The sequence below is a fragment of the Sinohyriopsis cumingii genome, unplaced genomic scaffold (genome assembly GCF_028554795.1).
Source record: "Sinohyriopsis cumingii isolate HCF-2022 unplaced genomic scaffold, ASM2855479v2 utg000426l, whole genome shotgun sequence".
NCBI classification, from domain to species: domain Eukaryota; kingdom Metazoa; phylum Mollusca; class Bivalvia; order Unionida; family Unionidae; genus Sinohyriopsis; species Sinohyriopsis cumingii.
Window position 1 is genome coordinate 9,557,510 of NW_028315897.1, and position 27,628 is coordinate 9,585,137.

The 27,628-nt window shown below is 34.3% G+C and overlaps 1 protein-coding gene across 1 annotated transcript in view; it reads right to left on the bottom strand.

Moving 5' to 3' along the window:
• LOC149774159 (E3 ubiquitin-protein ligase TRIM45-like) overlaps positions 1-27,628 on the bottom strand; it is a 61,068-nt gene that overhangs the window by 20,959 nt on the left and 12,481 nt on the right. Inside the window, exons 4-7 of the mRNA XM_089945775.1 lie at positions 24,102-24,125; positions 22,966-22,989; positions 5,410-5,433; positions 1,798-1,821 (exon numbers count right to left, since the gene is read on the bottom strand). Coding sequence (XP_089801901.1) covers positions 1,798-1,821; positions 5,410-5,433; positions 22,966-22,989; positions 24,102-24,125 — 96 coding nt within the window. The remainder of the gene's footprint in view (positions 1-1,797; positions 1,822-5,409; positions 5,434-22,965; positions 22,990-24,101; positions 24,126-27,628) is intronic.

A 27,628-nucleotide genomic window follows, 5' to 3' on the forward strand; every position in this document is an offset into this window, starting at 1 on the left:
TAGTGTTTGGGTTTAGACTCATACAGTCATGTGGCTTTTATGTGACAAGCGATGCCAAGCAAACTGTCTTGTCTGCAATAATCCCTTCTAAACATATGATTTAACAAAGAAAAGATAAGAAGAAAAAACCTCGAATTAATAATGTTTTATAATATTTGCAAAATAAATTGTTGAAAACATGAGGTTGTAAAATTTCGTGCATTTTATTACATTATGCACATGAATCCATATTTCATGCATATACATGATTATTGCGAACAAGATATCATTTAAGAAAACCATGAGACCAATTATAAAAATTTCTGCTTTCCATTAATTGGCTACATTTGTAATGTATGAAGATGTAAACATGTCTTGCTAATCAAAATAATTTGTATCATCCGTCGGCATTACATACATGTTGATTATTATAATTTCATTTTGGGGTTAAATCACTCCAATTAGCACATTGCATAATTTGTATCTAACGAAATAAATGCGAAGAAATGTAAAAAGATTGATGGTCGATATAGCGACTGGACCTATATTTATTTTACAGCAAGATATCCAGTCTTCCTATGGGAGGAATAACAAATAAATTATTATTTTGAGATGCACCCATCGGATTTTAAATTCATTTTTATTCATTGTACATTTCATAAACTTAAGTTTAAATGCTAGAATTTAAAATATAGAATACATTTTTATTTTGATGTATTATCTGTATATTCCTGATGACAAAATGACTCACAATACGAAGCTTATTATTTAAGTACAGACCAGGGATTTCAGTGTTTATCGACACGAGCCAGCGAATCACGTGCTTACGAGGCTGGTAGAATACTATAATAAGTGAAAACTCTTCTTGTTTGTTTACAAAGCTAATGATGGAATCAATGTGTTTGTTGTACATGTTAGCATTACGTTCAATGAAAAATGAAAACGGGGCACGTTTTCAATTTTGGAGGCTCTGACAAAAGTCAGTTATGCACAACCTGCACTCATGGATAAAATATGAGCACATAATATACAGAAATATAAGCATATACGAGCATATATATAAAGAAAGCGCGAGACAGAAAGAGACAGACAGAGCGATAATCTTGTTCCCATACAAGCGATGAGATATTTGTAAATATTTATTGTTACAGTAAGAATGTCCAATTAAACCTTGTAACATATATGCTAACTTACTAACTAACTTTGGGTTATGGGACCAACATAAAACATACTAATAGCGTGTTTCCACTAATTTAAAAGACCAGCGAGTTAAAGTAATCACTGATTTGCAAACTAAGGACTGTGAGAATACTCACAACAAAGCAATTGGCTTCGTTGCCTTTGGATTCGTCGATATGTACGTTTCCAGTCAATACTGCCGACACACTGATTGTTAATTCAATAATCAGGTAATCGTAAGGAAATTCGAAATATGATAGGCACCTTGGGTTATTATTTTGCAACTGTAATACTAATTTACGTCTTCCTTTCGTTGTATCAATTTTCGAAATGTGGTACAAAATTCATCAGGTGTTATTAGACTCAAACAGATTATTACCTCATTATGCACTGAAATAAATACTTCGATTAACTTAATACGATGTGAAGCAGTGTTAGTGATATTTGAATGAAGGAAAAACTGCACGATTAATTACTGCTAACTTTAGAGTTAGAGACAATAGGTGAGTTAAATTAAATTAATTTTAAATTAGACGCATTGCTACTAATACATGAGTGTTACAATGAATTGCGTGGACTTTTTACTTTTTGAATGTGAGCTGTTTACCTTTGACTGAAAGTATACACATTAACACTTACTTTTTCTTTCTGTAGCTTTTCCTCCTGAAAGAATATAATACATGTGATGTGAAGAACGTGAATTAAACTTTGTTTCCAATGGAAATGATAAGTGTCCCTAAACATGACGCTGCATCATAGGTCTGGTGACAGTCCATATACAAAAGAGGTTTTGTAAACAATCTTGATCCATAGTGTAATATCAGTCTGAAGAATCATTTTGAGATATGATCATGTAGAAATTGGGAGAAATCATTCACTTATATTATCGATTGAAATCGCAATGTGCTCATTCACTAAATTTTATTTTCTGATATTGAGAACTCTTTCGAAGTATACTTGATCTTATCATTGTGGTACATTGAGCATCACATTGAAACCATTGGTATTTCAAAATTTTCAAGGCTAATGGTATATCAGCTGATTCAATAATTTAGGTTCAGCAGCACAATCAAGGATATCAGCACAGTAAACACTTTTGTAATTTATGTAGAACATTTTATAATTTTGGCGAATTGATAGGACATTGATGATTATATGGAATTTAATTCGTAATACTCCAAGTGTTTTTTGAATTTTCACTTTGCGTTCGTAGGGAAATAAATTGTTCGTTGCATTTTACATATACTGTTGGTTATGTTTCTAATTTTCTTTAACTTCGTTCATTTTGTAATATAACCTTTACTTTTCTTCCTAACAACTATTGTTTCCACTGCGTCCTGTGGAGTATCTGGTACGGCTCTTTTTGGATCGAGTCGACGATCTATATCCGAAATACTGTCGGTTTTGATGAACACCCCCAGGGCCGCTCGTATTATCAATACCTACAGCACGGTGTATTCTTCAAAGATATGTCCCGGTCACAACAGCTAGTGCGACTGGATCCACATATAATTTAAACCAAACACAATTCTCCAAACTCAGCTACTCAAGTTAAGATTTCCTAACCTCGGAGCGTATGACTTTATTCGTCCGGATCAACTCGCTTATCATCCAAAATTGTCTCGGTTGATTTCGGAATGGCACCGGCGGTCGACAGCTACATACGTGAAGTTAACAACATCGGGCAGGTTATCATCCAAACACATTGTTATACCTTCAAAGGCATGTAAATACAATCTGCTGACAAGAAAGACATTTTGACCTCTTTTAGTGTATACTGTTGACTTCATATGAACGAACTAAGGTTGTTAATCAAGTAATAACTGCAGAAACGAAGGACGACATCCACTGGAGACGTATTAGAAACGCAAGCAGAGTGATCACTGCGGAAACCGCTAATGCGGCTTGTGCCGACGCATTGTGAAATCCTTTTTGTATAGTAATTGATCAGAGATAAATAACACACAATATATCCGACACCGCATGCAACTTAACTTTTGGAAGAGTCACGAAAAGCCATCGTCTTGATCCCAGAAGACAGCTGATGAACACGCGCGAGGAATATAACGTTTAGCTGAGATACTGCAACTTAATACAATCCATTGATCGATCGCATCAACGGCAATCGAGTGTGTTCCTAATCAACGTTATTCCACTGAGAGAAACTTGCTAATATGAGTGCTCTCGATGATACTAGATGGTTTTACCTGAATAAATAATTACTTGTGATAGACTTGAGAACAATCAAAGATAATTTCCTTCATGGATATTTATGCGAGATTAATGAGGCAACACATGGTATTAATATGCATATATAAACAACTTAGGGGCACGAAGACTGAGATGTTTTCTGTGCTTCATCATGAACACCCGATGTAACTGTATCAAGGACATTTTGCATCATACATCTACTAACCGACACGGAGATTGCTTTGTATACAGGATTCTCAACCGACAGTTCAACCGCTTGAACCTACTTTTGATTAATGAATGACAACAAAACAAAAATAATCGCAGTTCAGTCGCTGCTGCCACGTTACGAAATGGTGGTTATTCGGCATGCTTCGGTTAAAACTGCATTTGCGTATATCTCCCTCGATATATACTTTAGCGGTCTATTTCGATGCATAAGTATCATTTACTAGAATGTCTATATAAATAGCGCATATGACTGCGTATATATTGGTAGTTAAAATCATGAAGGAGACATCGGCCACTATTTCTAATAGGGCCAACTGGTCGTAAGCTCAATGAAAGGTCGATACGATTGCCAGACCAACAAGAGGAGGCTTGAGAATAGTTAGAACGAACTCATTTCGCGGCAACAATAATCATAACTGATTGCCCGATTTGATATAGTATTGAGTGTGTCCCGTTGTTGTCAATCGAGTCAACATGTTATTGTCACTTAAACTGTAAATGTTGTGAAACTCAATGAATATTTCCTCGACGACCCGTTGATTGGTAACATCAACACTTCGGATGACAAGCATATACCATCACCGACACGTAATAATATGTCTAGAATATACTGGTGAAAATATGACCGATACGGGCGTTGGTAAATTACCTGACGAGCATGGTGAGGGTATGCATCACAAATGGCGCCTCTATGACAAATCACCGAGGAATGTTTTATGTGGGTGTTATTCCACATTAATTTATTGCGTTATGAATGTAGACGATCAAGCATTTAACAAACGAACTGCAAAGTTCTCCAGCATACAGCATTATACTTCTTAGAGATTATTGAATTCTTAGACGCAGAGATTCAGGCAAGAAACCAGATAAACATAGTATCAATACTAGTATCATCTCCTATAACTGTACAATGTGCTGCTGATTACTAAAGCAATCACAATTGCATAGAATGTAATTAAATCTGTACCACTGTCCTCAATTGTCAAAGGAGCCCAGTCATGTCACTGATCTGGAGAACATACACCTTATCAATATATATCAAAGGTTTGTAAATTTATGGACCGAGTAATATACAAGTTGACGAGATTGACAGCTGAGTGTCTGATGCTAAATCAGAACAGTTTGGTCTCCACTTAAATGTATAATTCAATAATCGAGGCAAGTGTTAGTTTGTAGTTATTTACCTAAACGGTATCGCTATTTTACCAGTAAGAAAAAGTTGCTCTGTTTTCAGATGAAAATGAAAAAAGCAGATTAGAGGACAACATATGAACTAAATAAGGAATGTTTTACATACATGCACAGACCGCCATAAATTTATATAAATTGTATATGTGTGTGTCTGTGTATGTGTGCACTCATGCGGCGAAACACCTGTTTTCAATGCGGAAAAAAATCTTTAATGAATTGAGGAACGGGTAGTTTTTATGCCGTTCTAATAACGAACCTGATTTTATTTTTTATACATATTCACACTAATCCTTTGGGAAATGAAGTAGGGTTTCGAGTCATAAAATACATCATGATATGTCGGACATTTATGTACCGTGTAGCCCAGTTCGATCAGAATATTATTTCTTTACCTTGACCAAAATATTAAGATATATGTCTCACTGTGGTCTAATGTAAATGATTAAGTCAACCTAATATGACCTGATTTGATAAAACTGCCATTTAGCTATAAATTAAAACAAAAGTGTACATCTGAGATGAAGTAAATTTGAACAATAATTACTTTAAACAATGTACTTGTTTTAGCAATCAGATTATAACTTGATGCAGTACGCAATGTGTAATTATTGGCTGATAAACATGCATATTGCTACCTACCTTTTCTTTTTTCTCTCTTTCCTTCTGAAATGATTATGTCACTGTGATATTAGAAACCGTGAAGTAAACTTTGCTTATTTGCTCTCAACAGCAGATATAGAAAATCATACTCATATTGGCAAATACAAATGTCAATACTTAATCCGATTAGTCCATAATAGGTTTCGTTTAGTCGAACTTTTTATAAAGTTTGTTTAGTATTAAAATTGCAACATCTCGACATTCCTGTCTCTTCTATACTAAGCAAATCATACTATTACATAGTTATAGCGCAGATTTAAGATTTCAAAACGTTATAATGTGCTGTTAATTAATACAGAGAATAAAATAGCAGACAAGCACATCATCAATTCTGCACTTTCCACATTTTATTCTGTGTTTATGCTTAATTCCTTTCGTCCAAAGTACCTATGTCTAGCCAACCTAGTCATTTAATACATCCGGTGAATGAAAGCCACATCAACAGCTATCAAAGATTTGCAGTGTAATGGGCCTGATATCGGAAATGTTGACGGGATATACAGCATGGAATACAATGCTATAATAATCTGGTCTTCACACACATGTATAATTTAATAACCGCCAAAAGTCTCAGTTTGTACGTATATATTGAAAATAGTATCTCGATTCTACAACTAGGGGATATTTGCTCCTTTTTCAGATACACTTGATACATGCAGAGCAATGGAAAGCAGATGAACTAAATAATGTCAGGACTAATTGCTTTGTCATACATGTTGGGCTGAAAAACGAAAAAGAATATTACGTACTTTGAGACGATCTCATATGATTGAAAAATATTTTCCATTATATATTCGATAACGTCAATTTATGTGCTATAGGTGACAACAGAAGTAAATGTTTACATCAACCTAATGTGACTTGAAATGGTGTTACGGACATTTTATCTTACGTATAAAAAATAATACTACATAGGTGAACCGATAACATTACATGTTTAAAGATGTAGTAAATTTGAAGACTAATTACTATTAATACATGTACCCGCTTTAGGAATCAAATAATAACTTGATACAATACATAATGTATAAAAGTGCCAGTTTGCACGTTCTTACTGAAAACAGTATCGCCAGATTATTGGCAAATACATGAATAGTTAAGGAGTTATTGACTGTGGGAACTTTGATATATATATATATATATATATATATATATATATATATATATATATATATATATATATATATTCAAGTGTGCGTGTATTTGTGTGTATTTACATACCCATAAATGGGCATTTCGTTTGAAAACATATCACTTTTATTGTAAAATAGTGTGGTATTGTCTTACTAATGTATATTTTAATTGTATAACACAGATGCTGATGTAATAACTTAATGTGTGTTATGGGACCTAAGGAATGTAATTTAACAGTATGCTTCCACCTACATAACATAAAAAATTGTGATACAAATAATTTGTTGGCAAATTATATAACGATAGAGAAACTGACAACAAAGAAACGGGCTTTGCAGCCTCTGGAAGCTTTGATATTTATATGGTTCAAGCAATAATGCCGATACACTGATCGTTACTTTAGTAGCAGTAAGGGAACTTGAAATATAAACTGTACATTCGAGTATCGATTCACACTTTTTATATCAATTAACATCTTCCTTTTGCTTGCATCAAATTTCAAGGTGTAGTAAATTATTTACCCGGTGTTATGTGGCACAAACAAAATAACATCTCATTGCAATCACTAAGCTAATATATAAGATGCATACTCTTGTAGTTTTGACTAAAAGGGGAGATATTTTACTTGCTACTTTTTCATTATATCTTTCTGTATGAAAGAATAAAATACATGTAATTGATATGTTAATATGGTGTTAGAAGAATTTGATTTTAGTTGCAAAATATCATTTTCAATTTTTTACATTGTAAATAAAAAAATAAATAACTATGTGAAATCTGAATGAGATTGATGTTTATTACGTCGTCTAGGCAATTGATCGCCACTTGACATTTTGCAAATTATTTTAAATGCTCTTGTATATAAAAACGACTAGTTTTGCTCACCAAAATTGAATTAGATTTGGTGTCTATCCCGATAAACCGTATATTCAGCTTGTTATTTCATTCTGATTAACATTAAACATTGATGTAGTACTGTATATTACACACACCATGATTACAGTTATGCATGAATATTGTGTAGTGTATAACATAAATCATCTAATTTATATCAAACGCGAATGTAGTATTATAATATGTACACCCTGTTATATCTTTTACACGTATCATTTTAATATATAATGTTCATACTATTAAACATGTTATTATTTAAAATAGTTTTGTTCTGTGTTCTTAAGAATATATGCATGCATATGCCAATGAAAATGTTTATATGGCTCAGGTCTGTGTGGGCAACGTGGAAACATAGACTGAACTTGCATACAGAATATCGGCTGAAAGAATTTTGATCCACTGTTTAAAACTAATAAACCCACTTACAAGTATAGTGCTACAGCAAGCAAAACAGACTCTTTTGTTGCACAATGTGCTGACAAATTAGGGTCTATGTTTTTTGCTGTATTGATTACTCATAACATGTCATATAAATCCAGATATACTGGCACATTTTGTGGCGACGTATCTGGGTCGCGATCGGTTTCATCTTATAACCAATTACACATGGTACGCCCTAAATGTTTCAATGCGTGCCCAACTAAAGTTAGCATTTACAAAGATCAGCCTGAAAATTAAATGAAGATCAATATTGTTCACTTCAATTCCATATAATGTGAAGAACATGGCACTTGCTCTGGTGAAGAACATGGGTGCATAACATATGTAGTCAGGTACACTGACTTATCAACAAGTCTAATTTAATTTGGGCCAATTGTAAGTATCCAGTTATCAAGCACGTTTACTACTGCATTTCATCATCAAATAGGGTTTGGGTTAAATAGAAAGTCCTGCCTTCAAACTAGTGAACGGTGTGAAATTCCATATCAGATTCAAAGATATTTTGCCTATTTTCAAAGTTGAAATTAATCAGATATTCAACGCTTGGCTGAAATATAATTATCAAAGGACTGTAACGTGTTGTCCTTATCCAAGCAATCTGAGACAAACTGTATTAAGGTAATGTCACACCAGCATACACCACTATTAATAACAGTTGCGATTTTTATATTATTTTTTATGCAAGTCTACATTTGTCACATTGTTTCTGTATTTTTTAATTTACTAAATGTGTTTACACTACACTTATTAATACAGATATAAAATAGAACAAATATAAATGCAAGATATTTTTATATCTTTTCTTAGCATGGAGTAAGTTTGTATTCAGACATTAATATAAAATCCATTAAAAGTGCAAATTTTTCTCATCCGAAATCTTGTAAATGTTAGCAAATAATTACATTGATCAAAATCAGAATATTAAAAAAATAGAAAAAAAGGAGTCTTAAAAGTAATGCTAAAATTCTTCATGTGTGGAAGATACAAGAAAATATACCTATATAATATTTGTAATGTGTGTTTTATTGTTTTAAATGTTAAAGATAGCCCTATGAATCAAGAATCTGAACTGCATTTCAAAAAGTTATATGGTCAACATATTCATTAAGCATAGAGCAGTTCATGTTTAGACACAGTGAATGTATTTCGTTATACGTTCTTCACAGGATCTAGAAATAATTAAATAAATGCAAAATAGGACGAGAGTGACATTCTGTTTAAAATGTTTATTGTATACAATGATTTTTTCCGAAAAACTGCAACCGAAAAATGCAATGATTTCACTTAAAGTGGCTGCAATGGGCGACACAAAAATCACAATCTGTCCGAATGCCTATTTGTTTGTCTGTTTGTCTGTCTCTCATACATGCATACACTTCATAGTGACTTAAGTTAAAATGACTTAAGGACACTAAAATTGCATTCTCCAGAAATGCTGGGTACATGTCGCATTGACGTCTACGCAACAACGGCAAACCGCCTGCAGCTGTAATACTGAAGACGTTTATGATGTGGATACTATACCAGAATATGAATTTGCCATTCAAATTTATGTCGAAGAGAACAACAAAGTTTGTTTCATTACACCTCTGTAAAAAAAAAATTATTTTATTTCAATCAAATTTTACCTGCAATATTGAAAGAGTATATTCAAAAGATCAACAGGAAAAAACCTTTAGAATTAAAGGTTAGTAGAGAACGTCTATACATTCAACACACTTAACGAAACTTTCTCAAATATTACTAAAATCCCTTTTGTTGGCAAAACACAAAACACTCTGATTAATACATCAGTCATGAATTGTATTTCTGAATATGTGGCCCATACTTGAGACTACAACTTCATGCATATGCTATAATACCCTTTAAAGTGCCAAAGCACTTGCATCTTTTACTCTCCACCAAATGTAATTAAACAAAAAAAAAAAAAAAAAAAAAAAGCTCAAAATATTAAAATATTAAAATGTTCTAATATACGTGCTAGAAAGAACACATTTCATTAAAAGATGCAGGTAAGAAGCATAAAGATGCATATTTGGCGCATTGAATTTTGAAGCAATTGTCAAATTGATATTTTGCACCACATGAAATAAAAACTGTGGAAAGAATAACACTCTTTGACTTTTATGTTATCCAGTGATCGTTTTAATGCTATACCCAAATGATGCGTTTCACTTCCAGGGGTGAATACACATTCTCAAACTTCTGTGAACTACTACAAAGCAACGAATACTGGTTTTACTATTTTAGTGTTAGCATGGTCCTAAAACATTGTCCATAAGTACACAGATGTAATCAAACGTACATATCGATTGCACAGTTTTGCAAAAACCATTTTCATTATGCAAGTTTGGACCCAAATTGTTTTTTCGTGCCACAATAACACTACAAAAATGGCAAGTGTCAAAACTTTGGAACATGAATGTATTCAGTCGAAAGACAAACAAATGTTGAAGTTATTATCAACATTTCAAAACTTGATCCCCATGAGTTAACAAATCGGTAAAGAAATACTATTTGTTAATCACTGTGTCTTACTGTCCATCATCTGCCTCTAACCTTATATACTCTTAAAACACCTTGTGGAATGTCGCCAAAACTGGTAGATATTTCATGCATGTGCTATGATTTAGTGGGATCGGATATCCTTCCGTTGGGTCTGTGGGATGGGGCAAATGTAAAGTATACAAAAACTACAATTGACATAATTATATATGCACTGGGCGCTTGGTGTCAAAACCAATTATTGGCAGGTGTAGGGGGAATATGGTCTTCAGATGAACATGTAATGAACATGGTACACCTGCCTGTTTATCATTTCCATACTCTGTTTCATCAAATTATCTGTAACAAATACGTGTGATAGTCTGGATAAATGACCATGTCACTGGTTTGCATTACTCTTTACTTTCTACATTGTACCTGAGGATGGAGGTATTACTGTGAATGCTCAAGAAGCTGTCAAATATATATATATATATATATATATATATATATATATATATATATATATATATATATATATATATATATATATATATATATATATATATATATATAACAAACACTAGTTTAAATAATCTACTTCCAATTATTTAATTGTTTCATCAATACATATACAGAAATCGCTTATTTATAGTTACCTTTACCATGACCATAATGTAGAGGCACAGGGGATAACCGTGATATGTGACACTTCGTCATGATATACAACCGAGCAATGTTTCATTACAAATTCAAACTTGATTCAAAGTGATACTGCAGACAATAATGCAAATGAGAGTTACAATCGCCCTTACAGTGTTTATTACGTTTTGGCCGCATCGGTGGGATGTAACAAACTTTCTATAAAAATATGATATTCAATTAGCTAGAGTAATTTTCAAATCTCAGTGGTTCTAACGTTTTAGTCTAGTCTGGATATTAGTTGTTCTTGACCCTGAACTGAAGAAGGAGGCACAACTGTCATATTAACCACACCATCGGTTCAATATACAATGTAAAGACTACTGCAAAGTAATTGGACAGCAAATCATATGTTGACCGAGCGGTAGATGACCAGTGTCATAACATAATATGCAAATAAATTAAAAGCAGGATGCCTCGTCAACCAAGAGAGTAGGTCCCGTTAGCAATGCAGTGACCACACATGTGAGCTATTCCAGTTTGAAATTTGAGAACTACAGACAATACACATCAGATATGACTAGGAAAACCGTGATAGATAAACATACATTCTTCTCTGTTGTTCAAATCCACTTTAAAAGCATTTAATCATAGTGATGCATCCATCCATCCCACTATAGAACACTAACCTGACTCATGGAACACACATTTTCAATCATATATATATATATATATATATATATATATATATATATATATATATATATATATATATATATATATATATATATATATATATATATATATATAAAACACTATTAAACTTACATAATGCTGATTACGTATAACGGATGTACATATTATGATATTTAAAAATTAGAGGAAGAGGGAAAAGTAGAAAATATTATAGACGACTGTAAACCATCTCCTCAAGGTTGAGCCAGGCAAACAACCACACATGTCAAATGATTAAAGAAGTATTATAAACACATTGGGAATTCTTGATTTCAATATTACTCAAAATAATGACGATTCAGATTATTGAAGAAAATTTTGAAAGATTTATGATTCTAGTATCATGCCTCTTTATCAAGATAAATGTGCTGCTTTTGTTTATAAACATTAACATGTGGTGCTACTGTATTTTGAAAGCTCTCTGGTAATTAAGACAGCGTAAATTATAAATGTTCATGATGCCCTATCTCAAATATGTGGTCAATGATGAATCGCTTTTGTCCAAGTGCTTGATATAAGTTTAAAGTGTAATGTGTTGAGTGAGCGAAATTCCTTAAAAATGTAATCAATCAATAATCAATCAACATCATCATTTCGTCCCGACTTATGCCTTGACGATTTCATCATCATTAAGAAACCAGATACGAATCGAAATGATTAGCCTAAGTAATAATCCATCTCACTGCAGATGAACTGAGTAAACTATAAGTCTTGGTAAAAAGGTGAACCGTATTTCACGCATAAAAATGCTTTGAAATATAAAAATTGTAACAATCATACATCAATTTTATGCCCTGCCTGATTTGTAAATTTGTTTACGGAAAGCAACATGATTAATACTTGCTCTTTCTTTTTGCTCTCTTTCCTTCTGAAAGAATATAATAAATCTGATAACAGACAACATGAAGTAAATACCTCTGATTTGCTGTTAAAGTAGCAATAGACATGCACACCCATATTTGCAAACGGAATACAGTGTATGTCATTTCTTCAACAGAGTATCCCAAAATAGATGTCATTTTTTGAAGTAAACCTACTATACTGGTTATACGCATACATATTTCTGAATTTCATCTTCTCTGTATCTTCTCTATATTGAACATACATTAATAAAGTGCAAAGTTATCTTCCATAAAGTACGTGTAATTGTTTAAGCAAAACATATAATTCTTTGCTGATAAAGCAACAGATGCAATGGCAGACAGCCAACCATCAAATCTGCACTTGCAAGTTGTATTTTTGTTTATTCATTTAGCCCGCATATCTGGCATATACTAGTATTGTGTCACCTATCTCTCAATGTTGGCATACAAGAAAGCTAGAGGTAGTAAGTAGGGAATATACTAGTATTGTGTCACCTATCTCTCAATGTTGGCATACAAGAAAGCTAGAGGTAGCGTGTAAGGAATATACTAGTATTGTGTCACCTATCTCTCAATGTTGGCATACAAGAAAGCTAGAGGTAGCGTGTAAGGAATATACTAGTATTGTGTCACCTATCTCTCAATGTTGTTATACAAGAAAGCTAGAGGTAGTAAGTAGGGAATTATACAACGACGATATTCGTCAAATTAATTAAATGCATATTGCAAACGTGACACAGTTGCAAAGCCATGAGCACCAGTGGATATTATATGAGATTTTTTTATGAACATCTTACACCTGTTTATCTATGCAAATTTCAGCACAATATGAGTGTATTTCACTTGACGTTTAAAACAAAACAAAATTGTACCATTTTTTGGCAACGTTGTTTGTTTTTTGTTAGTTCTTTTCTTTCGTTCTATTGTGATTTGCTAGTACATGAAACTCGAACAGGTATGAATAAGTATGGAATATGGAATCTTGTAATTTCATGAGAAACAAATCGGTGTTGAATAATATAGCACATGATAACTTGTCATTATACAAAACATCAATTGGTTTTGGACACATAAAATATAATATGTGTAAAAGTGTACAACACATATTAATGTGTCATTATGTGAATAAAAATTTGTTGTGCATACATTATAACATATGGTAACTTATCCATAGACGAAATTCTAATCACTGTGAATTAGTATAACGCATGTTATATTGTATGAAATATTGATGCCAATGGAGAAGATTCAAAACTACAATTACGATGTCTAAATGGCATATAATTTAGAGCGATCAAAGCTTGCCATCAGGTAAGCAGGTCCTTTAATGTCCCGACCGTTAGATACATAGATAGAGAAAGAAAGAGAGAGACAAATACATAGATAGATAGAGAGATAGATGATTAGATTGATAGATGGCTGAATGGATTCATGGATGGATGGATCCATTAATTAATGGAGGGAAGGATATATATATATATATATATATATATATATATATATATATATATATATATATATATATATATATATATATGTGTGTGTGTGTGTGTGTGTGTGTGTGTGTGTGTGTGTGTGTGTGCAATTGTTTTGGCTCGATTAAATCGACTCCAACGAAATAACTGCTATTGTCAGCAAATCCTGATTGTTGTTATTGAAAGGTCTGTGCATATTTTATATTGTTATTATCAAAATCTGAGCTATTTTCCTTACTCTAGCATCTGAATGGTTTGGTTTCCCTGGCAGTAACCCAAATCGGCATGCCTATCCAGTATTTATGTTCTTAACAGAACAATGCGTTGTTCGCTGGGTGTACTGCCATCGACAATATCGACTATATTCCGTGATGAACACAAAATGGTCTTTCTAATAAAGTAACATGCTTTGTGAGGTTATTTTGGAAATGAGCTTTTGATTTGCAATGTATTTTTGTCTTGATTTTATTTTCCTCGAGTCTATATGTTGGTTGATGATTTTGTGCTACCAATTTTGGTACGACTTTGACTCTAGCAGGGAAGCAATGCTTGTGATTCCGCGTCGACGGTAGATGTTAGGACTCGTTGTAAGAGTTATTTATTTAACACCTCGATGAAGCACGTTCGGATTATCGTACACAAAGCCTTTTGAATGAGCCTCCGTATGCTTTATTCATTTTTGCGTGGTATCAGTCAATGCTTGGGTGTGACCATGACACGTTGACTTCGAATAACCTTTTTAACGATTTTGGAAGTGTTTCCATTTGAGCTTCCCTCGAGCGACTTACAATCTTGTTTTGAAGATCTAGAAGTGCTCCTATCGATGCTGGATACGAAGCTGTTTTTCCCAGTGAGATTTTTGTACTCATCACGTATTTCTCTCGCATGAGGTGATAATTTATCGTACAAGTAGGCTTTTAGAATCCTTGACGAGTGTATGTCTGCTGCTTGTGTTTCTAGAGAGAGATTCCATAATATCTCTGACTCGTGCGTCACATTCATACAGTGCTGTATTCGATCGTGGATACTTGAGCGTGATTATTTATCCATTATTGTCATAATATAGCAGATCATTTTTGTTATCCATATTATATAATATGTGTTTTAATATAACTCTTATTGCTTGTTTTTTGTATTTATATTTGTAGTTGAATTAACATTCTGTCTCAAAATATAGAATGCCATCACGAAGAAAGAACATATGTCAAAGGTTTTTTCAGAGCACCACGGAGAGGTGTAAAAAGACCTGCAGAGAGGAATACGGTTCCCAACAGAAAGCAGTCATCAAGGGAGTACCGTGCCCAGCATAAAGCATTCATCAAGGGAGTACCGTTTCCATCCTGAATCAATCGTCATATAAGTACCGTACCCAGAATAATCAAATCATCAGCAAGGATGCACAGGACTTCGATCTTGTATAGTATGTGGACTAGGTCTTCGTGGCGACCTATCCGTGTGTAAAAAATGTGGAGTTTGAAATAGCAGGGTTACCAAATATTACTATGAAAAGTAAGAACAAGCAATAAGAGCAAGATAAACACAGAGGTGGCAGACGAATACTTGACACAAATTTAAAAACAAAATGCAATCGCAAGCCGACAATAGGCAAGTTCATTCAGTGTTTACTCGTTATGAAGCTATTACGAATGAAGATGTACTTAACGTTTGCACTAGAATATTAGTAGTGTTAAGATTTAGCAGAACAGGTTACTCAATTATTAATTTGTATTTAGATGAAATGAGAAACATGAGGTTGAGCCGTCGTTTAGTGTTTGAATCTCATCGTGACATTATTCCAATCGGACACATGGTTACTCTTTACAACTTTCATATATCTAATAATCAATTAGAAAATGTAGAGATTGTAAAATAGCATAAAATATCAATTATTTATCGGTTGTGTTTTTATTTGTCCTGAATTTAAGCACTTTCTGTGGCATGAATTTACAAATCTGCACAAGAACAATGGAGCCATATTGACGATAAGGACGCTTTCTATCTCATCCATCGAATTAAATTAGGCATAATACATTTAGCTCTACTAAGGTATGATGTAATATTGCTGAGCATTTTTGATAAGGCAGCAATGCCGGCTTTAATATAATTATTTTGTGGCCTTAAATATTGGCTCCATTTGCTGAGCCATAGTTTGTAAAACTGATTATGCTTCGGAAAAAATGAGCATAAACGGATTAGTGAGAGCGCCCGTGGATAATACTGCGGGTGGGGTCATTGCGATATGTGATGCTGATGTTATTCTCGAAACACACTTATAGCACATGTACGCATTTATATAGACATAGACTCTGCAGTGGTAATAGTATTCAAGCTCGCGATGATCTTCCTATGGTGCATTTTCGTCGATGTGATTCAAGTCGATGATTAGTCTCATATGTACCTGTTAATCTTTCAAATACAGATTCAAGATCAGTAAGGTGTTCACTCATACAGTGTATATGCACTGCTTCAAATGTATCTGGTCCTGTAATATCTCTAATAATGAAACATGGGTTTGTGTTTATTTTAGTAAGCTGATAAACGTTAATGAGATATTTAATCACTACTGGTGTTGCCTTAAGCTTATTTGTATCCAGAAAGCTGGAAGCAGCAAGTATGTTTGTCGTAAATCAGCTGTTATCATCCTTGTCAATTTCATGGTGATACCTAGAAAGAACACAATGACAGACCAACGTTTTTCCACGTTTATATTGTCCTTTTCATAATCCATCATGCCATCTTCAAGTTTTCTAAAGAACTCACCATAGTTAGGCTATATCATAGCCATGTACTTGGATATGTCGAGTTGTCTTCTCCCGATATTTTTTATCTGTCAGGTTCCGTCATAAGGTAACGAATAAACATTCGATTAGGAACCTTATTTACAAGTGATGCTTCAACGCGTAATTCTAAAGTCAATGGATGATTATACTCACCATGTAACGATACGCAGTCGCAAATTAGTCAGTTTCTTTTGTTTCATGATGATTGTACGCATGGATATACAACAGCGCATCGAAAGATTTGTTTGGTTTAAATACACGATCCGTTGCAAAATCTTCTGGAACTGGTTGTTATGGAGCACGTTGTTCTGGAACAACGGCCTCCTCATACGGAGCATTAAAGGCTCGGTAATCGAGTGCCAGGACTTCCACGATGACATCCTCATCCTCGTACACTAATCTGGCGTGCTGAACAAAATTCTTCTGTCGATTGCGTCACTAAGATTTTATTTTGTTTTCTCTATGCTGTCATGGTTCTTTTTGTGTCATCTTCCGTTCGAGAAAATCGTTAACGTTTTGATGTATCCTGTTCTCGTTATAGAATTTAAATACGTCGAAATACTTGTTGCTGGATGATATGCGCTGCTGTTGTCTCATATGACCAGCTGAAATGAGAGGTAATTTGACCTCATTGTGTTTGTATATCTCACGAGTCTCTTCCAGCGAGGATTGTCCAGCATGATTTCTTACCCGATTGTAATATCTGCATATTAACCCGTTGTCTGCTTGAGCACCTGCATGCTTTTTTTTTTCAAGCGTATAGAGTATCCTTTCGGTAGATATCGTCGAATAACAGCTGGTTAATTTCTATAGGCGCTCTGAGATTTCTTCCATGGATTTTACAGTAGATATAATGTAAAATAAAACCTAAATAAGATCGCTAGGACCTATACCAGTTCTCAACGGCCTCACACGAGGTCGCAACAATATATACTAGGTCGACGGCGTTTAAAATCTGAAAGAAGCTGGTGTTGCTAGAGTAAATTATAGTCAAAATAGCCTCTACAATGTGCCTTGTGGTGATGGTCCATACGGCAAATGACGTTACTGGATCTTATCAAAGTTGTACCTTTCTAAAAGCTGACTTCGTCCGGACACTGGATCTCAATCCAGTCTCAGTTTGACGTTGACGAGGAGCCATTCGCTTGCCATCGACTGTTGTGTGAATGCATAAAATTCAACGGATAACGTATAATAGTCCGAAGAGGCATTATTAATGAATGCAGAACGACTGATCGCATTTGAAGTCAGAGATGGTATCAGCCCCACATTATTCTAACTCGAGGTATTGTCTGCATATAATTTATTGACGACGTCAGCTCCGTTGATGGGCATCGAGTAAATGAAAATATTATTGTAATCCAGATTGAGATGTCCCGACATACATCCTTCATCGCTTGCCAGTACATAATCAGTCATCTATTGTAACTCAACGAGCCATCCTGTGATGGTAATACCGTCGTGGGTAGTCCAATCACTCTAAATCCTCCCATAGAGATTCTTCAAGTCATGGTTCCTGTAGCAAGAGACAATTTAGTGTCACCGAACGATTCTAAATCTATGTAGGAAAACTCAGATCGTCGAGATCAGTGATACTGTGAGCGTTCATGATGAGATTACCCTGCATGGAATCTATGGCGTGATCCTCATTATGGCTGCAAGAATCGGCACTGCCTGTCCCTATGAGCTTTCCCAATAAAGTGTTGGACATGGTTAATGTTAAAATGACTATCATTACTTTCGATGCTGCTGTTGGTGTTGTTATTGTTGGGACGGTAGTGGGTTAACAATAGCTCTTATAATCATGCCGCAGTCAACATCACCAAGTCATTCAGCACCGTTGTCTGCAATTCCGTCGACAATTACACCATTACCGGATCGTTCTTTGCAGGCAAAGCAACATATCTTCAAAATATTTCTCAGTGCATGGCCTGAAGAGATTTTTCAGGATCTTGAGTAAAAATAAGTATCTGGTGCGGACGCACCATCTCTTGGTAATATTATTCCAAGATTTAAATTAAAAGGACTGTGGTGACATTTTCGAATATTATTTTTGTTTAAAATCTCGGTGATTTCAAAAATTGTTGATCGCTTTGAATCGCGGTGTGACTTTATCACACTACCATATTATACCAAAGCAATGTACTTGAGATTTACTCCAGATTACCTTAGACCGAACGATTACACTCCCATCTACGATTCCATGACAGGGTGCGAGTATGTCGAATAGTAGGATGCCAATACTGCCAGTAGCACTAAAAATAGAATTACATGATGAAGACGTGTACTTGCTTCCCCCTAAGGCTTTTCTGTAAGTTCGATGACAAATACAGACGTTAGCAGCTGCCGAAAAGTACTCAGCCTACGCCCAGACAACTCTGCATAACAATGGATAGGCGTTGTTTTTAAATCAGCACAGTACACGATGAACAATCAAACCGTGGAAAAGTTATTAATGGTTATTTACCATAAGCTAGAACTATGTTCAATTTGATCATGTTCAGCGATGACTACATGCGTTCGTATGCCAACAACATGTGGTGATTCGAGACATTAGCACTGGAGCTGCGACGCATAATGTATTTACTTCTACGGCGGACATGCTTCATGTGGCTGGTGTTGGTTGCACCAGTGCTTTCAACAGAGCCAATTTCAGAGCCAATTTTCCTATGCACGTAATGCTGCACACACTGCTGGATTTGCTGCTCGGCGCACGCTCACAGGTTCCGTTCGTGAAATTTGCTTCATCCTTCCTCTGAAAACTATATTTAGTATATTCTATGATATCTGTATCATGTTAGAGAGGTTCAACATGGTCTGGTACTGGAAAGAGGTTATCCTGTACCGTGCATGTACAAAGCAGGTGCGGACAAAGCGCCAGATATTGACGTTTACTATGAAATGGCTTGCAGTGTGGATGCCTAAAATTACACTCTCCGATGCTCACATGCTCGAGTTAGAATTCATCTTGACCAGATTTTTAAAAAAAATCTACCTTTGCTTGGAGCAAAACAGAATTTACATGCAGCAATTTACCCTTGCCCAGCCAGACTATATGGTAGAGAGTGGCTACCATCTAGGCAGTGAACTTCCCAGGGACTTGTTTGTGTCGTTTTATTTGTCGACACGGTGTACAAACCAGACTGGAGAGAAGCACACTTCCCAACATCTGAATTTATCTAGTATTGATTCTAGATAATATAAAGAAACGAGTTATTATCCTGCTCCCAAAATAAATTACTCCAGTGTGTTATTGATACACATGGAAGCCATGCACAAATCCCAAGATGTGGATACTACCACACAAGTATGGCTGGATTATCTAGCTACTTTGTATCGCATGTTCCCTTTTGATGTATCTAAACATTCCGATCTAATCAAATAGTCTCCAGCCGATAATGCGATTCGATAGACCATTGGCGATCCTGTTGCGGATTATGAGTGTTACGCCCTGCTGGCTTCAGATCGGTTCATGACGGTGGACATGTTCAGTGGTAAGATAATCGTAATCGTAGCTAGAAATTTCAGCAGCAAGGCGATACGATATCATATTTAAATTACGTCTACACATCATGCCTCAACCCCAACGCGGTCGCTAGGGAGGTAATGAAAAGGACTACGAAATAAATCCTGGCACCGATCCACACATTGAGTGTCCATTGTCTGCATCGTATGTCTGTGCTTTAAAAAAATATGCACCAACATTAAATGGATCATTATTACTTCCATTTGGGTCTTGCAGCTCCTGAAGCTATTACTGGAGCCACACAATAACGGTGATGGGGAAACGGTGTTTCGTTTCAAAGACCTTATATTATAATATCATCAAGTGGCTATCGCGGTGTCCGCAGACGTAAGAAAAAAAAAATAATACCATAGATTGTAATATACAATAAAAGCAATGATATATTTCAGCAGGATTAACGATGTCGTCGCAGCGAAAGAACAATATTACCAAGGTGGTTCAGCATAAAACCTTCACTCAGCAGCATTAATAGGGTATGACAGGCACATGCCGACCAACAACTGTATAAACATGCTTGTGCTTATTCTTAATTTGTGTCAGCGTCATAGCTATCAGAACCAGAATGATTATTTGCACCATTGTTAGAAATTCCAACTGGTATTTTACTTCCATATCTGATCGGAACCCAACTTCCAGAAAATACACACGGCAGCAGAGTTGCTAGGAAATAAGTTGACATAACCTCACGAAAAATAAAAAGAAATTAGCAGAAGCAAGTCTGGCAGATGAGCTGACTACACCATTGTGGTCAGCTTTGTAGTCACAGATGCCCCTGTCTAACTTTGAATAATTCTTAGCTTTAAATATTTTAGAGGTGTATTTTATAAGGATCATTTTCCAGATCAAATAAGACCCGACGTGAAGTGTGTGATTAACCTGCAACATTATTAAGATGGATTGCTGTGTAAACGTCCACAATGGAGTGACTTCAATTATGTTGAGTCTGTCGGTTTTCCTCCTCTTGATACGTTAAATTAAGTAAAATTTAAATAATGCAGGCTGTAATTTGTTAGAACCGCGGAATGTTAACGGTAGCACATGCAGATAATATTGCATTGATTAACCAAACAGAGATACACCGGAATATCAGCTGTAGAAGCAAACTTATCAGTTCCAAAGCAATTTCATCGCTATAATTTGTTTCCAAGTAATTTTATTGCTTTCATAAACAATGTTGTCGTTATCTTAAGGCTGTTTTACAGCTTAAATCTAAACATTTATTTTTTGGATATAATCATAATATTTTTTGAGACATGAACTCGTTTTGCTTCAGGTGCGAAACAAGAGAGGGATTATACACACAATATAGGTAGTTACCAGAAACATCATCATTATTAAATCGAGGTATGAGGGTTTTGCATCTACAAAATCACACATTATAAATGGTAAAGCTTCGTTGTCGAAAGAACAGATGCAGGCAACACAGATGTCAGCGTCCACAGCTTTGTGTGCCTCTCTCTATAAAAATGTACTGCAGGAAATGAAGACCTTCAAATAGAGCGAAATCTGTGTTGGAGATTGTATGTGTTGTGGTGAACGACAAATACGTGCTGGCGCTGTTATATCCATATATGCATTGGAGAACATCCAAGTTAAATAGAAAGATGGTTGCTACCAGGACATAAATATACCGGACCGTGGAATCCACTGGAAAAGCATATTGACTAAAATGATCAGTCATTACCTGGCCTGGAGCATTATGACGGCGTGGGTGCCATTGCGATGAGTCATGATATTTATTACGGAGATCATCCAGACGATAAACATGGATGTAACAAAGTTTAACTTAGGAATTTAACAGAATCCAATCCGATATATTTCAGGGAGCCAGTGGACATAACTTTTGTATGTGATATTAGAGCAGGTAAACTTAAGTCCCCCATTATGATGCCAGCTGCTGAAATCAATATTAGTTTACGAATAATGCCTGGTGTAGCAGGCTTAAATATATCAGCTTGTGTAAATGATATGTCGCAGGCAATTAAGTCATTGTCAAATACATCGGCCCAGAACACGCCGGCAGCGAAGCTGCTGTATGTCATTCATCGATAGGAGTGTCAGTTTTAACATATTTATTGAACTAATGATCGCCATTTTGTCAATAAGTATTATCTTACTTCCATTTCGGACAAATGCAATGAATGCACGATATAAGGAATCAGATGCAAAACAAGGATTTAACATTAATAATTAATTGCTAAGTGATATGAATATGGTGATGATGAAATCAGAATTTATTTTTCTCCAACATTTAGATCTTTTTAGACAATAAAATAATACTTAAATATTATAGAGGCATGAAGCAGGAATTTGCGACATTTTTTTAATTCGCAGAGGATGAGGTATATTTGAAATTAGTTATTCTTAGTAAATGCATGCGAAATAGCGAACATATAATAACTTTATGCAATACATCATGTATACTTATAGACTGAAAGCAATAACATAAAAATCTTATGCAATACATCTGTTATACTTATTGGCTGAAGCCTTTCTTATACCTCACTTATACGATGTATCAATCTTAGTTATTTTCTGAAACCAGATATATTAATACTTACTCTTTCCTTCTTCTCTCTTTCTTCCTCAAACGAATGTAATAAATATGATAAAGAGCGTAAAGTAAACTACACTACTTTGCTTTCAAAATAGAATGTGTCTGCGCATGCTCATATTGTCAACTGCAAAGACAGTTCATGTCATTGTTTAAAAATATTTACCACAATAGTCATATAGTTACTACCAATCTACTATAGTGATTGTATCGTATTTAACTCTCCGGGTTTCCACTCTCGTTTTGTATTTTGGTGTTGTTGAAAAAATAGAAATTAACGACCCAAAAAGTGTTTAGCTACACAATACTTTTAATTGTTTACATAAAATTACATATTTTGGCACTTAGACACATAAGCAGACAGAAATGCAGATTTCCAATAACGTGTTTCATATACCACAACTAGTACACCTCGATGCGCATTACAACAAATACAGTAGTATACAAGCCTGTTGATATGCACTTTCTGCGATTCGTACGTTGTTCTTGTTTCACTCCTTGCATATATAATAAATCAGATATCGTTTAATGGCCACTAAAGCTGATACAAATAAAGATGTACCGTGAACAATATAAAGATTGTTCGAGAAGATGTGCAGAGAAATAAAATGTTTTACTGTTCAGGATACCATAACGTTTTCAATGAGTGTTCATCTGCTTATTTCCTTAAAGCAATTGTCCTTCAAAAGTCAATGTTTTTTATTCAGTAATTGACTCAAGCATGTTATTTTTCCGACATCGAATTATATAGCTAACCCTTTTTAAGATGCTACGACATGCACTATAGCAGAAACAATTCGTTTAAGTACATTGTATTTATTTTGATAAGGCGATAAAAAACGGAGTATGTACCAAGCGTGCAATTACAAAAAATGTCAAAGCAATTACTGCACGTTGTTAAAAATTGTCTTATTATATTCAATTCCTACACTAAATAATAACAAATCTAATTTACTTTTAGCCATGTATTCGAGAAGATACTATTGCAAGACAAACAAAAAATAACAAAATGTAATATTAAGTGTATCCTGTATTTACATAAACGAAAGTGAGAAGGAATATCTTTATTGATCCTTACAAAATACATGATGTGTACTTATTTTGACAGATTCGAATTTTCTTTCATACGTAATTTGTACTTACTTTTTGTGCCTTTTCCCTTTCTTCCTGAAAGATCATAAGAAACGTAATCGTACAAGTTGTTCTACCCCTTTTGTTAGTTAGCAAAATTTGAGCATCTTGGATAGAAGCTAACTTGTTGTTAGCGGCTCTTTCAGTACGCATATTGAATAGTAAGTGTGGGATATTCTTCAGTGCAGCGTTCACTACATAGTGTAAGAGTTGAATAATAGGCACCTTGACACTGGATGATATATAACTGGGTGTTGGCCACTCCAGCAAGATGAAGCTGGTATAATATAGGCTTAGGATAGTGCATAAGTGCGTGATAGATATTATATAGTTGAGGTTTTGGTCTCTTGAAACGGTGTATTAGTAGATATGTGTAGTTTTAACATTAAATAATATGTTAAAATCATAATTACCCACCATTTTAAGGATAATAGATTTTTGAACATTACGTTTCATTTTAGAGGTCGTAAAGTCACTAAAAATCAAACATTACAAAAATATTTCTTGCTTTATCTTAACTCTCCCCCTTAACCGAACCCACCCAGTGGAGGTAGATCGTGTTGGATATAGCCCCGTCACGTTTTCTCCAAATTTCATAGTGATTGCGTACTTCAGATTAAACTCTTCTAGGGCATTCATTGACAAATATGTTCAATATATGTATCAATCAAATGAAATATTATATTTAGTTCAAAAGCGAATATTGACAAATGGCGTTGTCGTAGCTTTTCGTCTTGCTTATCCTTGGAGTATTTCAAATTTGAGATTAATTGGTTAGATATCTCTAACGTATAAACAGAGGACTCTTCGTTATAAGACAATCAGTCTATTCAGTTCCCCATCTGTGACCATTGCAAAGTCACAACATATTGTACTTGTCGTCACAGAGGCTAACAAAGCGCAAATGGAAATTACATTTCCAACAGGGCTATTGACTCCTCCACTCAAGTTAAAGGTCAACATAGCGGTTATGTCTGCCAAAACAAGGGTCATTGGGTTACATAATTCCCACGTCATCAAAGGAAATGAAACGCAGTAAAAAAGAGAGAAAAATTTAAATATGTCAGACATGTTATCCGTTTAAAAAAACGGGTACTATTCTTTTGGTGTCACAAGCAAAAGAAAATATCAAGAATAAACACACTAAATACCCATTAAAATAAAGAAATTTAAATGTGCAGCCAACCGAAAGACAAGAAGACGAACAAACACATTTAAGTAAAGACATTTCAATCAGAAAGAGAGCCAAACAGTTGATTTATGTAATGAGATATGAAGTCCCAAAGCATTCATATTTCAAGAGAATACACATGACCACGTAAGTGTATATTTAATTAGACTTTTACTTTTGTTATCAATACTATATAGAAAATACACTTTCGTTGATTTGTTTTAAATATGGCATGCTGAATGTCGGAACTGGATAGCAAATGTAAAAGTTGGGTAGAAGATGATTCGCTTTTTTGGTTCACTTTACACATTTAATTGACTGGGAAGTGTGAATGTTGGTCAATAATAATCTGGTTACAATTTTACTTTTGTATACATGTCTTTAATAATGTAAAACATTATTAGAACTGTAAACGTTCAATACCAATTTTAGTAAATTAATGATATGTGTGATATGCAATTACGAAATTTCAAGTAATGTATTTATTTTCATTTCTAAAATATGTAACATTTTTGTTTTACTATAAATGATTGCGATAATATGCCAAAAAATGTTTTACAGAATTTTAACTTTGGGGCAAATTGCCTTTAATTTCCTTCTAAATTTAGTATAATTTATAATATAAGTATTCCGTTTCGCCCCTACATCATTTTCAAATTTTTTCAACAATGTATCAGACTGCTAAAGCGTGTAAGAGTTTTGGATTTTTATAACTAATCTTAGTATTGACTAATATTCTACATTTCCCCGGATTAATTTCTGTCTCCTAAAATTCTTGTACAATATTAGAATTTTGGTGCTTATTATTGTTTGGGACAATTATCCAACGTTTTACGGACTATTGTATAGTCCCTGCAAATATCCATATGAGTTTCGCAATATTTGTAATACTTTAAGTGTAAGCCATTTCTTTTGTTATTGTTTGCATTAGTTGGACGTGTGTCAGTTTCTGATATAGTCCATTCTTATTTCGGACTTTTTAATTTCCTTATTTTAACTTTTTGTACAACGGTGATGCTTAAAACGCGAAATGTTAATTGCAATGAAATAGTAGAATTAAAAAGACACAGTTAGTACTGTTAATGTGTGCATATCAAAATATGTACATACAATCACCAATAAAGAATCGTAAGACAAGACCTATCACACTTTCAAAAGTACGCGAAACACACATGCTAATGAGTTGATCGGGACTGACTGATATTGTTACAAATCTGGAGATCATATTAAAATTAAGCTTTCTTTCAAAATCGGTATATAATATAAAATATGTACATAAGTTCACCATTAACGGATCTTAAGACAAGACCTATCACACTTTAAAAAGTACGCGAAACACACATGCTAATGAGGTGATCGTGACTGGCTGAGATTATTACAAATCTGGAGATCAGATTTCATTAAGCTTTCTTTCAAAACTTGTATATAGGCTTATGGTCTCGATAGATTGGATGAGTATAAGCTATGAGAAAAATCCACGCATACAAAGGGTTTTATGGGTGTAATTTTGCAAATGTTCGTTCAGATTGATTAACATCATCATATTCTTATTTCTGATCTAAGCATGTTAACTTGGAAAATGTGGTTAAATCGTCAAGATGTCATATCCTCGTGCTTTTTTTAGACTGCCATGCACTGCTTAAAACCAGTTCATCGTTATGAGGATGTCCTGCATCAAAATAATATGAGGTTTTTCACACACTTACAACGTTGCTGCTATTCCGACTTTTGAGAACATATTAAACAATTATATGTCATCAAGAGTTTGGGCGAGAATGGGTTTCGAAGGAAATTAATATGTTGTATTTGTTTGTTTTTAGCAAATGATTTTAATTTTTGATGACGTAATGGGACATAATCTAAAATTTGGAAGATTTCATAGTCCTTTGTTTGGCTTACAATACAACAAGTTAAGTATACTTCAAGAAAGTGAGATGGTTTTAATGAACAGTTCAGACTGTCATTGATGTACATGTTTCTTTTTCAAAACCTCACTTGTCTAGTTTTAACAACAGTTTATGGAATAAATGTATAATGTGCTAGGTAAACAGTGTCAATATATATGGGAGTTGGAAATGTAAGCGTTATTCATACAGGTGCACCGATGCACCCGTGTCGATATTATTCACAATACACATCCAGCGGTACAATATCTATCGGTATACAATGCTATCGGGTATTTTTGCGCACCTAATATTTTCGTTACCAATACTGAAGCAAAACAACATACCGAATTCGATAGATTGACGACATTAAAATGCTGCAATGCTTACCGTTTGAAAAGAGGCAATTGTTACATAATATTCTGTTCAATATAATATTAATTTTGGATACACTGGATTAATGTCTTTTGCTATTTTTTGCATTT